At 43.5% G+C, this 14,712-nt stretch overlaps 1 protein-coding gene across 1 annotated transcript in view; it reads right to left on the bottom strand.

Moving 5' to 3' along the window:
- The window catches only part of SLC17A6 (solute carrier family 17 member 6), a 34,122-nt gene extending 20,138 nt beyond the window's left edge, over positions 1 to 13,984 (bottom strand). The window contains exons 1-3 of the mRNA XM_026094549.2: positions 13,298 to 13,984; positions 10,157 to 10,409; positions 8,961 to 9,079 (exon numbers count right to left, since the gene is read on the bottom strand). Of these exons, the coding sequence (XP_025950334.1) occupies positions 8,961 to 9,079; positions 10,157 to 10,409; positions 13,298 to 13,383 (458 nt within the window). The 5' untranslated portion in view covers positions 13,384 to 13,984. The remainder of the gene's footprint in view (positions 1 to 8,960; positions 9,080 to 10,156; positions 10,410 to 13,297) is intronic.
- Between the last annotated feature and the right edge of the window lie 728 nt (positions 13,985 to 14,712).

Genomic DNA, 14,712 nt, shown 5'->3' with positions numbered 1-14,712 from the left:
TATGAATACTGATTTTAGAGGATTTAGGTCAGTGGAAGATGGAATGCAAAAATAAGTCCTGATTTAAGACCTAATCCTGGTCCTGTTAGTTATATTTGACCAAGCAGGGTCATATTCTCAATTTGGCATATCTAGTCCTGAAAAAACTCAATGAGAGTGAATGTAGCTGTCTATATTTAGTACCCTCAGGATCATGGCCATCCTATATCCAAACAGTTCCAAAAGTTTACCTTTTCTGGCCTTGTACTTGTCAGCTGGTACTGATACAGGGGCTTCTGAGTAGTAGAGAAAATTGTATTTTAGCCTATAACATTACTGCATGACATCCTTTTGGAAGCAATAAATTTAATATCATTAATGATGGTTTTCTTGCCTCCAATTTATGTAAATATAAACAAATGTTCTTACTGGCTTCTGAAAGGATTATTTTGCCTCAGTAATACACTGTGCTGATCGTTTTTTTTTTTTTTTCCAGCTGTTTCCCCATGCATCAATGGTTACCTCCTTGATTATGACCTGTGTGTAGCCATTCATTTGGACTATTTACATAACCTATACTCATGTTTATTAAGTATGTACCTATCATGTCACTTGTTCATCTGCTTTCTAACCTAAATAATTCTGATAATATTTATCTTACTTTTTTTCTTTTCTTTTCTTTTCTTTTCTTTTCTCTTCTTTTCTTATCTTATCTTATCTTATCTTATCTTATCTTATCTTAGTTGTCTTTTTGCTTCATAATTATCCTGATAATTCTTCTTGGGACCTTTTCTATTTCTGTTTGCTTATTCAAATGGACTATGTGAAAGTGAACCCAGTGTGGGGAGATACTGCTTAGCTCTTTTGTGACATTGTTTCATCATTCTTACTGTTCTCTAGTATAGGCTAAAATATCCCACTGATTCTGTTGACCACTCTACAGTAGATGTTTTCATCTGAAATGGCCACCCTGACAGTTTAAAGCTTCCTAACTGATAGACATAATGTAGTGTTTTTCTGAATCAGGCCTTTAATTTGTGTAAAATGGAATAGGACTAACAAAGCTGGGATTATGCTGTGAATATTAGAGTGGCTGATGAACTCAGCTGCCCAGCAAAACAGCTAGAATAAGCTACCTTTGACATTAGAGAGGAACGGTTATTCCCAGGTGCCAGTCATAGGTTGAAGGTACTTCTTGAGAATGAATCACTTAAAACTGATCATCTTTAATAATAATCTGTGGCCAGAACCCATACCATAGCAGCTTTGTTTGTCTTTTTAAAAATGTGATAAAACAGGTTATTTTCATTCACATGAAGGGAGGAGGGGACATGTCTGTCTGCCCTTCAAACTAAATCCTATTATAAGCCCTTCATGAAGCATTAATATGGAAAAGCTGACCTCCCGCCATCTAATCTAGTATAATAAGGGCTTGGATACCTTATTAATTTTTGTCACACATCTGAGGCCCCCTTTTATCAACCAAAAGCCCCATCCAAATCCCTCATTGCATCATTAAATTGTGAAAACAGCTTCATCATTCATGACAGAAAAATGGAAGGACCCTAAGCCATATGGCAGAGGGAGAAGCAGTACCAGCCACCCATAGAGGTTTCCCCAGTACCCTCATCACAGCAACGGGTACTTAAAAGACCTGTGCAGTGCTGCAGGGGGACAAAATCATCTTGGGTTTTTTTGTGCAATATTGGCATCTGTGCCTGCAAACAGAGGAGCCCAACACCAGTGCCTGGGATTGTAGCCCAGTGTCATCTGCCAGATTTTGAACTGAACACGAAAGGTGGAGCTGGCAAGCACAACTTCAGAGTTCTGTCTTACAGTGCAAGGTCAATTTATGTCTTCCTAAGTTCAGAAGTTAGCCCTTGTCTAGCCATCCCAAAATACCCTGATTAGGCTGTGAATTATGAACTGTTTGTTAAACAGAAAAACACATATTGTGACTATATATTAAAGAAGAGTGAATAATTTATCTTTTAAAAAGGGGAGAATGTAAAGATGTAAAGTTCTAGGAAGACTTTGTACTTGTATTTCTAAACCAATACCTTGGCTTACATTTTTTATTCTTCTTGTCATTAAAACTGACTGATTTAGGGAGATGAACATTGTCATTTCTCTGAACACTTAATGGCACAGTGTCTGTTAAAGTCTTTTGGATTCTGAGAAGAAATTCGTTGATGTATATTTGTCTGAAATATCATTCCATTTATCCATGGAAATAATCCTATTGGATTACTTGCTGCGAACAATGATTTGGCCCTTAATAACAAGATGAATGGCACTTTAACAGCAGAGGAGAATCTGAACTGAAAGGTTGATTTTTATGTTTTCATTCAGGTTAGAATGTGACAACGATGCAGAGTTCAACACAGATGAGGGATAATTGAGTTGTGTAGAAATTCAGTTTAGTCCTGTAGCCATGACTATTAATCTGAGTAGTGCCCAGATTTGCTATTTGACAGATAATGAGAAATGTATGTCATTATTATAGAATTATATAGGTTACTTTAATTTAAAAAATGTAATTCTTCTCTGCCTTTGCGTAGGAGAGTTCTAATGTTTGAGTGCACATAAATGAGCTTAAATATTCGGTCTTTTGTTTTACCAGAAATAGCCTGTGATTTTTATGGTTCTGTTATTGAAACTGTACTCGCACAAGTAACTACTGATAATTTCTTGTAGCTGCTGGATTTGTGTGTATCCATGAAACATTATGTATTTAACTTGGCATTTATTTGTTCAAATGTATATGGCCCTGTACAGTCAAATGACTGCATTTTTATTTTAAATATTTAGCTGAACACTTGGGAATGAATTCCCTAGCTTGTGTAAATTAACAATGACCCATTAATTGCGGTGAATCTTTCCTGTTTTACACTAAGTATCTAACCTGTACACTTAGAAAATCAATGATGAAATACTGTCCCAGCATTTTGGTTTTGTCCTTTAAAGGGCGAGGGTTTTGTTATAGATTCTCAGTGTTTTTTTTAAAGAGTATATCAGAAGCTAAAATTTAACGATATTTAAATTATCCTGAGATGAGGTCGTAAAAAACAGTACAGTTTCACACCTTTCCATATGCATGTGACAGCACAGCAGGTAGTTGAAACCACACATTATTCACAGAGAGCTGCAGCTTTGCAGTAGTGTGAATGTGGAACAGGAAATACTAATTTAAATAAAATCATTATTTTTCTAGGTTAAAGAGAAAATAAGTGAATATATTTTAAGGCCAAAGGAAAAATTAGTTCATCTAGCCTGACCTCCCCTATGGCATTGACCCTTACATTTCCCTTGATTACCCCTTACTGAAAGCATGTTTTTGTAATAGCTAAAATAAAATTTTCAGAATAGGAATCTAACATCCAAGGTGAAGAATCTGGCATATTCTTTCTCTGGTTGGACCAGTGGTGGCTAGTACTCATTGTTAATATATATGCTTTTTTCATTTATCTGGCTTTAGCTTACTGGTTCTTGTTATGACTTCCTATAGGATTAAAAAAGGACATTTATACCCATTGATTTTTCCCAGTGGAGGTACATGCATACTTCATAATCGTTACCTCCCAGTATTTTTTCTGATATACCGAACACATGGTTCTTGCTATTTCTTTTTCTATATGACATTTTTTCCATCTTTTAAGTAATTGCACAGTTAGTTTTAATAGCATTAAATACAGAAAAAACAAATAACCCAGGATTAAATCAACTTCTTTACCAAGGCACCAGACTGGAAGCTCATGATGAATTACTGGTACAGAATGGCTTAGGATCCCTGTCAGAGTCACTGCTTTCTGGGATGGTTTCCCATTCAGAAGCTGACATTACTTTGCATTTGACTATAGTATATACAGTTTTGAACAAAAAACAGTTTACCAGTGGTCTTCAATATATCATTTTTGTCCTCTTTGTACCCACAAGTTTATTGGCATTTATACATACTTATGAAATGGCTGATAAAATGTGAAGATTACACTAGATCTTGTTAAAGGACTATTCAGCACTGTCATAATAATATATAAATCTTTGAAAGGTTCATAAACACTAGTTAATTAATCTTTATAGCATACCAGTGTGATAAATATCATTAGTCCAGTTACAGACACTCACTTTTTCATGCAAAACACAAAAAGAAGGGGTTTCCTCACACCTACATAGTGACTTGAGCTAGTAGCCCAGGTACTCTGGAGTCCCTATATAGTCAACGGGCAGAGCTGAGCACCTTCTGGGACTGATATAATATACTCGAGGTTTGAAGGGCTTCCTAACTCGGTTGCTTAGTTAAAATATATAAATCCTCCTGGAGGAGCTCAAAGTCAAGAAAAAATGCACCAATTTCCAGATTATGTACTGACATCTTTTTCAAAGCATCAGAACACCAAAATCTGTTGATAATGTAGTCGCTAAGGAACTACAAAAGAGTACTATTATTAGATGATCATTTCCAAACTTCATATCAGAATATTGCATTCCTTGCATTGTTTTAAAGCATTTAAACATCTTAGCCATCACATTCCATTTAATCCAATTTTGAAAGATAGAGCTGAAGAACCACCCAACCACAAATTTCTTTTTTTTCTTTTAATAAGGTTTCAATCACTATAAATGATGATTGCCTTTCTAAATGTGTCAAGCTGAGATGAAGTCTGATTAGCCCCAGCCAAAGTTCCTTTTGTGGCCTAAGTAGAAATTAAGACTAACAGGTCAGAGGACTGTCAGCATATTATAGACTGCAGTCTGTTCACACGGCATGGTAATCTTATAATGTTAGCCACTCTGGTGGGAGCCACTGTAATGCTGACATTGAAACCTGTACTTGAAAAGCATTCAAATGAGATTTTCCATGCTTTTAAATGGCATTTACACCCATTGTGAATTATGGTTCAACTGATTAAATAGTGTGAATACATGATAGTAGTGTATTACACTTGAATTTTCATGTTTCCTTGTAATTTTCAAGGAAAAAATGCTTTTAAACAATGTGAATACAACTCAGTTCCTTCCTTCTAAAAACCCAAGTCACACTAATGAAAATCCACTGTGGCTTTAGTTAAAACAATAAATAGCATTGAATCCCCAGCATTTTTCAGATCTCTAAAAAATAGTTTCAGCGCTAATCCACTCTTTTATAAGAAAGCTTTGCTATTACTACTCAGAATGAGTTGTAACTAAAAAGTATTTACAATATTTTTGGATCTCTATAATCTGCTTGTCCATTCATGCCCCTACAGTCTCAAAAGCTCTAAAACATGGGTGATTTTCTCTTGTTAAAGATATTTATACAGAAATTTCTACAGGGGCCATCTACTACTCCCAGTGTACTGCAGCCTAGGGAGAAGGCACTGTTTTCAGTGTAAGGCTTTACGTAAGTTCGAATATGGGAAGTACGTAACCTAGATTAGTTGCAGACTTGGAGGGCCCTGCAGCAGGATGCCTTCTCCAGAGCCTGTCTCAGTACTCTCTGCTATCATCATCTAGTGCTTTATCAATGGCAAGGTTAATTGTTCATTGAGAACTTTACTCTGAGGAAAGGTGTAGCTGTAATAAACTCTACCCATGGGACCCCACGTTGTGCTTCTGTCGTTGCTCTGGTCTGCTGTGGTTGGTTGCATAGTGGTTTCGTACCAACATCTTCCAGAGGCAGATCCTCCTCTGGGAGAAGAGGTCTCTAGCCTTGTAGCAAAATGGAATCCTTTTCTATTTTCACACACTACCCAAGGGATGCAAGTTTAAAGCTTCACTGATTGCAAATGAGTTGGCACCTGAGGCCCAACCCTAGACTTCTGAAAGGTTAAGTTGTCTTGCAAAGTACTGAATGTTCCCTATTCCTATGGAAGTCAATAGGAGTTGAAAGTGTTTGGGAGCGTGGCCTTTGTAACCTGCTATAACCCAATTTCTGCTGATCCCTTAGAGGCAAAAGTTCTGAATGTACTCTGGAATTTTCAAACACAATTTCATTTGATCTTAATGTTACTATGAAAGTGTAAATATATCTCTTTTAACTGAAGCATTTTTCTCAGTGTTGGGTTGAAAAGACTCTATCAAGGAAAATTCTCAGTGATGCAATCTGAGATAAATTGAGATCCAAGCTATCAAGTGCAAACTCCTGAAAAGCTCAATTTACTGTTCATCATATGTCAATAAATCTCATCCCTCAGAAGCAATGGGGAGCTATATGCTTGATAAGAGTAGTGGGTCAAGGCAGAAGAGAATCACTATGCAGCAACAGCCTTGAGTTTTACAATTAGGAAAGCACGTTAGTGAAAAGCTTCCCATTGACTGACTCGACTGAAAAAACAAAAATAGCAGAAAGTTCAGAGCTCAGTGTGGCTAATTCTTGATTGGCAGCAAGCATTTTAAATCAGGGACAAGATTAAAATAAAGAGTCTCAGCCCAGCTTGAAATTAAGGCATTGTGTGTAGAAAGGTTTTCTTGATACTACAGGAGGGTCGTATCTTGCATGTGTTGCGCCTTAGTGATACTTTCAAATTATGTCCCGATCTCTAGAATTGACTGCTAGACTGAATCTTAATATCAAGCAAACTCAGCAACTGCCTGTAAATAACAAATCAAGCTCACAAAACACCCGCTAACCTTCATTCCTCATTGCTTTCGTTGGTACTCTTGGCAGTTGGGACTCAGCTTTTCACTCATGCTCATCCTTTTCCTGTAATCTGTATCTCCTCCTCTTTCAGGGAATGAATCATTTTCCATCTTGAAAATCTCCCTTTTTTCTTAAATTCAAGACTGAGTTTCTAATAGATTGTCTTGAATCCTGCTATGTTATTCTGCAGCTGCTATTTTATATGTAGAGCACACCTGAAGCTAGTTTTTCTGTATAAATTCAGATTTGCTCTGAATGCAGAGAAAACCAATGATGCCACAAAGGTATACAGTGAGATTTGTTTAAAAAAAAAAAAAAAAAAAAGAGTTACCTGGCCATCATCCACCAGAATGGGAAGGGACCAGCAGTGGCTGTAATATCTGACATGTAGACCAACACTGACTTTTATAGTAGCTGCCATTCTGATATTACTGTAGGCCTTGAGACTAAAGTATTCACTTCTCTGACTTCTTCCTCATGCAGAGTTTCTTGGAAATTGTGTGGACATTGAGGCTTGCATGACCCGATTTTGGGTGCTGCTTTACCCTACAGATCTTCCTGTGCATTTCAGTTGAACATGTGGGTGCCAAAATCTGATTGCAGCATTCAGGAACTAGGTTTTTGGCTTTTCTCCATGCCCTATAATTCTGACTGCTACACCTAACTCTCTGTTCTTTGCCATTTTTATCTGTATGCTAAATATAAGTCAAGACAACTATCCATATTTTACTATGTGCAATTACTAGCATATATGTCATAGTTAGTACCTTAATTAAATCTGTGATTTAAACAGTCATTCACCTTGCGTTGGAGTTGTCTCAGAGGCTTCCACAACAGCAATAACTAACCACTAATCTGTGAAAACTCCTGAGTTAAAATACATCCAGGCTGATAACTGGAACTAGTCTGCGTTTACAACATCATGAGGGGAGGAAAATTTGGTTCACATACTCCAGGCTGTGTGTTTATACTACTGAGTTTTCCTGGGAATGTCTATGCCATTCTCTTGCACATCTTTATAGTTACACTACTTTAAATCTGGATTGATTCAAATTACTTTGCTAAAGTTATGCTATAGGGTAAATGATGACAGAATTTCTTAGTTCTCGGGGTCAAATCCTGCAGTCTTTACTCAGGCAAGATTCCTATTAATCTCAAGGAGTTACAGGCTGTGTAAAGATGCAAAAATGCTCAAGAAAGGAAGAAAGGGGAAGGAGCCCTTTATCTGGCTTTTCATTGTTATTTGAAATAGCCTTTTACATTTCTGAGCCATTATCTTGTAAACTGTCAAACAATGGATACCCTTGTTTAAGAAATGTTGTACTCTGGTTTTATTTGCAATATGAAGGATGATAGAGTTGTACAGAGGATCTGTACCTTTTTAAATACTCATTATTTTTAATGGAAGTCTCTGTCTAAAAGGTATGTTACCCTCGGAGAGTGTATTTTTGCCGTAGCTCCCCTCTCTCCTCCCCCTCTTTCCCAAACAAATGCAAGAAAGCTTGCTCCCCAGGCAAGCAGATAGTATCTCCATCTATCCAGGGCTACCTTTGATGTGGCCCACTCCTGAAAAGAGTTAAAGGTATATATTAGTATTTTTAGTATCCATTTGCACTTAGTTCATTATTGTTTTGAAGAGTGGCACTAGGACCTTCGCTACTTCTCCTAACGATGAGCCTATGGCACTAAGGATGGATGTGAAAGCCTCATGTGTCTTGAATACTCAGTGGATCTAATTAACAGGTAGAATCGCACCCAGGGTGCTTGAAATATTGCCAGACACCATAGAAACGAGTCCTTAAGTCCCTGCGCCATCTGCACTTTCTTTTCATTGTATAAATCTCATTGAAACATGTTTTTCGACCATTCTAAATTCATTTCAATGTCAATGGAAAATTCCTGCTGATGGTTTTCCTTTTCTTGAAAGAAAAAAGCATAAATTTGTTTCACCCAGTCTTTGAAAAAATGTCTCAAGCTTTGGTGAAATAATGAACCTTTGAATTTTCCTCTGTCTTTAATAACGTTGTCACAGCCCGCTAAAATTGCATTTTAGAGGGAAAAGAGACAGGCATGAAACCGCGTGCACGACCGGGAGACGCTCTGGGCGTGAAGCGTGTCCTGGCAGCCCCTCGCCCAGGCTTCACGCCAGCGCCTTCTCCCTTTGGAGCGGGTGCGCTGGGCCGGGGGGAGCCGGCCGCGCCGCTGCGCTCGTCCTGCGCGGAGGCGCGGGCCAGGGCCCCCCCCAGCCCGGGGCAGCCCGCGGGGGGACCCGGCTGCCGCGGGCGCGGAGGGAGGCGCAAGGCCGCCGGGGCTGCCCCGGCTGCGGGCACACGCGGAGCGAGGGGCGGGGGGCCGCCGTTACCTGTTAGCTGCCAGCCGGGAGGAGATATAGCCGCCGGGGATCTGGGTGATGATGTACCCCCAGAAGAAAGAGCCGTGGATCATGCCGACTGTTTCAGGATCCCAGTTGAACTTCGCTTTCTTCCAGCGCAAGGGACCGGGAGAGATGGAGAGAAAAGGAGGAAGGCTGTGAGGGTGCCAGGCCAAAGCACTCACCGCGGTGGCTGCATGCGGGGCAGTCGAGGGGGCAGCTTCTACCGCCGGCGGGGCCGCTCGGCAGCCGGTACGGCGCCGGGGGATGGCGAAGCGAACGCGGGGCGCCAGGCTCCCAAATATATTCCCTTCCCTGTTCGCTCACGACAGCAAATACTCCAGCTGCCCGCGAAGCAAATAAGCAGCAAAGCAAACTCGATAATAGTGGTGGAATGGCTCTGCCCGGGACTCTGCGGGACCCGCGGCGGCCGGGTCCCTCCGCAGTGACCGGAGCCCCTGTGCCCCGACCGCCCTGGCACGGCCCGGCCCGGCCACCGCAGCTCCAGGCCCGCAGGATCCGGCCCGGCCGGGTCTCCTGGGCTTGCAAACACCCCGCCGGCGCCCAGAGGGGTGGGAGCGCTGCCGGCCGCCGCGCCCGCACCGCCGTGCCGGCAAACACCTACCTCTTGCCTCCGCTCCTGAGTGTGCTCGGGAGTAAGCTCTAGCGGTTTGGATCTGGACTTGCGTATTTAATGCTCGTCTATATTTAACATTCACCTCTTTCTCATTGGGCTACGACCCCCTTTAAAACGGCGGCATTTTATTAACGCGGATTCTCTCATCCTGCTGTTTTCAGACATTCCTGCACAGCCTCCCGGTCTCCTTTACAGCTCCGCGCATCCGTTTGCTACCGCTTATTCGACGTCCTCCTCCCCCATTCCCTGCATTTATTTTACGAGATATCGGCGTTTTCCGAAGCACAAATGGCGAAAATCTGCCCACAGATTAGAATGGCTTTGGGCCGGGAACCGAAAGGGAAAGACCGGCATCATCGGGCGGGTTTGCTGCTCGCACGGCAGCGGCGCCCCGGCGCGGAGCGGCGCGGTGGGGGGAGCGGCGGGGCCGCGCCGGCAGCGGCGGGGCGGGAGTGCCCCGAGGGCTGCAGGGCCCGTGTCGCCTGCTCTAACCTGCTTGGCGTGAGGCTGCACTGAGAGCATAGGGGATTTACGAGGGAAGGGTCCCCACCTCTTTAATAATTTTTCCTCCGCGGTGTATGGTGCTATTATTGACCATGTCCACGATGGCCACTCCCAAGTTACATCGGATGCCAAAGGAAATGCAGAATCCCAGTCCACTCATGATGGCAATGATGTACCTCCGGGGCAGCCCGAAGCAGGTGCAGTCGCACAGCGGGGCTTTTTTCTCGGGCACTTCCACGGGCTTCCCATCCTCCGTCAGCTCGATGGTGTCCCCGGGCTTCTGCCTCTTCTCCAAGACCCTGCCCGGCACAAGAAGGGAGAGTCAGGCCCCGCCGCAGCCCCGCCGCCCTGGCCGGCTGCAGGCACACTTACTTCGAGTAGCTGAAGGCTTACGGTCAGCGCTCCCCCGCCCCCTGGGCTGGTTTGGTTTGGGGGGTTACTCTTTGTTTGCCCTTCACCTTCAGCTGTTCTTTAGCAATGACCTGTGGGAGTCACGATTAGTCATCCCCAACTCCCCCCGCCACCCCGCCGCGGAAACCCAGGGAGGAGCTCTAGCTGCGAATTGCTCATCTATCATTTAAGACTTCTGCTTAAATATGTAGGACGCATTAAGGAGACATCATCTGTAACCACTGCAGAGGCGCCATGTTGGGCAGTCCAAGAGGCATAGTTTGAACTGAAACAGGCTTTTGGAGAAGGTTTTATTCTCTCGTTGCTGCATCAGAAATATTAAGGGGAAGGATATTGGTGTGCATCTTGCTTCTGGTCTGGGAACAAAAGAAATGTTAATAAAAAGGGAGGGGGCGATATTGCTACTTATTTTAGATTTGCAAAATGGCTGTCACAAGCAGTAGAAGAAAATATGATTGTCTCTGGAGGACGGGCATCTCCGGAGAAGTCTGTCCAAAGATCACATCTGCTCAGCTCACACGCTGTGAGCGTGCGATCGTTTAGCAGTTTTAATCTTCCCAGATCAGCTCTATGCTCGATCTCATTGCCCTCGTTTTTAGTCGGGAATCCTAGCTCCTAGATATCAACGCGTAGGATTCTGGTGCGAAAGGATTATTTGCACCTATTTCGAACCAACAGAAAAATAAGGAGACGAACTGTCCTCCACAAAAGGTGATTCAGAACATTTCATTTCAGTTCTTCTCTGGAGGAAAGGCTTTAAAAATGCCTTGTCGGCAATAAGAAAGATCAGGTTTATCAAGCAAGTGTCCCATGCTGAATCTCATAATCTTCTATTGTCACTGGGATATTTAAAACACAGAAAAACTAACCGCTTTCATCCTACCTCCATCCTCTTGAGGAGCGAGTATGTGACCATTTCCCGACACTTTGCGCTCTCCCTACCACTGCCCTAACCTCTGCTTCAGGAGTGCTTTCTCGCGTCAGAAACTCTCCTTTGAGGAGCATCTCAAGTGAGGTTAACTCATCCGGCTAATGGGGCAGTAACAATTAGCAGAATCAGGCTCAGAAGATTCTCTGTGTTTTGTAGAAAATATAGCGCATTCCTCCAATAGTTACTCGGCTGAAATCCTCCCGATTTTTCTTTGCTGGGGGAATTAATTCCATTCGTAAAGACGGCAGCATTTCTTAGTGTCTTAAAGTTGTAAATAAAATACAACACTGTGTTTTTATGTTCAAAATTCGTTCGTGCGAATACAGAATGATGTAGAAGTGTCTTCTCACTGAATGAGCTTGTTGTCCTCAGGAAGACACTAAGGTATAAGGGACATAAAAACTATTTTAATTCTTAGAATCGGAAACAAAATAGTTCAGTTCTGTGCATTGAATAAGATTAGTAAACGGTGCACTTGTTAATCAAGGGAGAGTTTAAAAGGAGTTTCACTGGAAAATATAAACACTGTTTCTCATAATTCGCTGTGTGACAACGTAAAAAGAAGTGGACACGACCGTTTTATTTATTTTTTTTTTACTGAGTCTTTTAGGGTGGAAAGGGATTTTATTTTCTTAATGATATTTTGAAGAGTTATTCTGGATTATCATCTAGTTATTTTTCTTTTTCTGATCATTGAAGATGACTTAAAATATGGCCATAAAATGTAGGGCTTTCACTACGTTGTTGTTGGCTTTGTTTTTTTTGCTTTTGGCTTATTAAAACTGCACCCTTCCTACACAAATGCAAATCTTAGTTTTATCTTTATTACTTCACTGATATCTCCCCTTCCCTTAAAATGGCAGCAGAAGTTGTGACTCATGCTGTGGAACAGCCTTGTGCCTGTGCCCAACACTGCCGCATAGGTAGAGAAAAAAGACTTTTACGTGACCTACAGTAGGCAGATAAAACCGCAGTTAGCTTTAATCAATAATTCTAAAAAATTTGGGGACAATTTCTAGCAGAGGAGATAATCGAAAATATATTGGAATTTCACAGATTATTCTCAAACATCCTGGAGGTCACTAAAGTCACCAGGTTGTTTGATGGAACATGATATGTTAACTTTTGTGCACACCTTTTTTAGTAATGTCTGAATTTTTGGCTGTATATCTATCATCTCGAAGATGATAAAAATGTGCATACACAGAGAAACATATTGTTGACTGATTCTTACGAGTGTAGCAATTGCAGTTATATATGACTTGTAAATCAAGTGGATGCTTCTCAGCGCAGACGGATAAATAATTAAACATATCACTCTATACATTCCAGCTTAAGAAGAAAAAAAATCGTTCGGATATCAATTATTTATACATCTCCATGTTTATCTTCCTCTGACGACGAATTACACAAGGGACACGACTAATCGAAACCAGGAAGGATTATTATTTTTTTTTAATGATTGATAAGGGCAAGGAGAAAGATCCTGTGACTGCATTGCAAAATTAACATAAAACAAAAATACAGGGAGCTGCTCTCCTCTGATTATGATTTCAAGATGGGATCCTGGTTTTGTAGGAGAAAGATGGGGTAATCTTTCGCCACATATTTACAGACACCATCTACGAATCAGATAGCCAAGTTACGAGGGTGCCATATTGAGAAGCTTCAGCATTAGTTTCCAGGATCCAGATTATATCAGCGATATCTAAAGAGCTCCCAGCCCGTCCACGATGAGCATACCCAGCGCATAACTATTCGACCTCCTTCAGCAGCTGGGGCTTAAGAAAAGCCTCCAATTGTTACTAGCAAGAAGTACAATCCCAAAAGAAATCTCGGTCTTACCTGTAGAGTTGACCAAGGGATTTTCCAGCAAAATTCTTCAGTCCCTCCTTGCCAGGGGTCAAAATCCTTTGTTTTACCGACTCCATTCCTGCAGAGGTGCTCGCTGGATTCCGCTCTGCTCTGAATAGGGCACCGCTATGAGCAACGATGGTTCATATTGGTTTAATCCCTAACTTTCCCCCCCTCATTAAATGTCTATCAGTGCACCTCCGGGTAAAAGGAGAGGGAGAGAAAGCGCGCGCGGGTGTGTGTGTGAGAGAGCGAGCGAGCGAGCGAGAGAGACGGAGCGTGAGAGCCGGGGGGAGGGGGGGAGAGAGGGCGAGGGAGAGGGAGAAGGAGAGTGAGAGCGAGCGCGCGTGTGTGCAGCAGCGAGCCGAGTGTGAGAGCGCCGCAGGCAGCTCCCGGGTTTCCCGGCAGCGCGGAGTTGGGCGGCAAGTTCAGAAAGTCGCCTCGGCCGGGCAGGGCTCGGTGGCGGCAGGTGGAGGCAGGTGGAGCCGTGGCCCGGCTGGGAGGGCAGGAGGCGCCTTCGCAGGAGCGTTTCAGAGAAACCTCGGTTCCCTTGCGCCGTGAGCTAGAGGGGGAGGGGTGCGATTAGCCGCGCTGGGCAGACAGCTACGCGGATGAAGTTCCCAGGATCCGCTGGCTAAATCCTTCGGGCAGAGAGGAGCCCTGGCATTTCCTCGCTTCCCCGCCCGCCCGCCCGCGGACCGCTGCTCCCAGCGCGGCCGCGCAGGTCGCGTCCCAGGGCGGGGGTGGAGGCGAGCGTCGCCCTGAGCGTGCCGCGCCTTGCCGCCGTCAGCACCGCGGACAGCGCCGCGCCCCGTCAGCACCGCGGACAGCGCCGCGCTCCGTCAGCACCGCGGACAGCGCCGCGCCCCTGCGCCCGCAGAGGGGGCGGCCGGGCCAGGGCGGGGGCGCGGGGCCGGCGGAGCCGCTGCGGCTCGCGGGGCCGCTCCTGCCGCCCCCTCCACGGCTCGGCTCGGCCCTGCGGGGGGTGCCGCACGTCGGGGCCGGTGTCGCGGATCCCTGCGTACTGTTCGTGCGCAGAAGGGACATGGTCTCCGGGCAGTCAGTCGCACTTCTGGGGAAACGGGGCATTAGCTGCAAAGAATGCTGCTCTCGCTATAGAGAGATAGCATCTATTCTGAAGGTATATTTATCTCTATATCCGTATTTACTCGCACAGACTATTCCATATGATATTAGGCATCCATTAGTGACTGCTTACTCTTAAGCCTTTAGTATTTTCATACCTTTTGTGTCCTCTGCTTTAATGCCCTGGAATAGCATGCCTGGAATAGCCATCATTTAGGGTTGGTTTGTGGTATTTATAGCCCTAGAATGAGCCGGGTACATTCTGTGAACAGGATTATTTCTTCTTTCCGGAATTTCGTAGTAATCTGCTGACCTTAATC

Source organism: Dromaius novaehollandiae, chromosome 5 (assembly GCF_036370855.1).
Source record: "Dromaius novaehollandiae isolate bDroNov1 chromosome 5, bDroNov1.hap1, whole genome shotgun sequence".
Taxonomy (NCBI): Eukaryota; Metazoa; Chordata; class Aves; order Casuariiformes; family Dromaiidae; genus Dromaius; species Dromaius novaehollandiae.
This window is presented reverse-complemented; position numbering and strand designations above follow the sequence as displayed.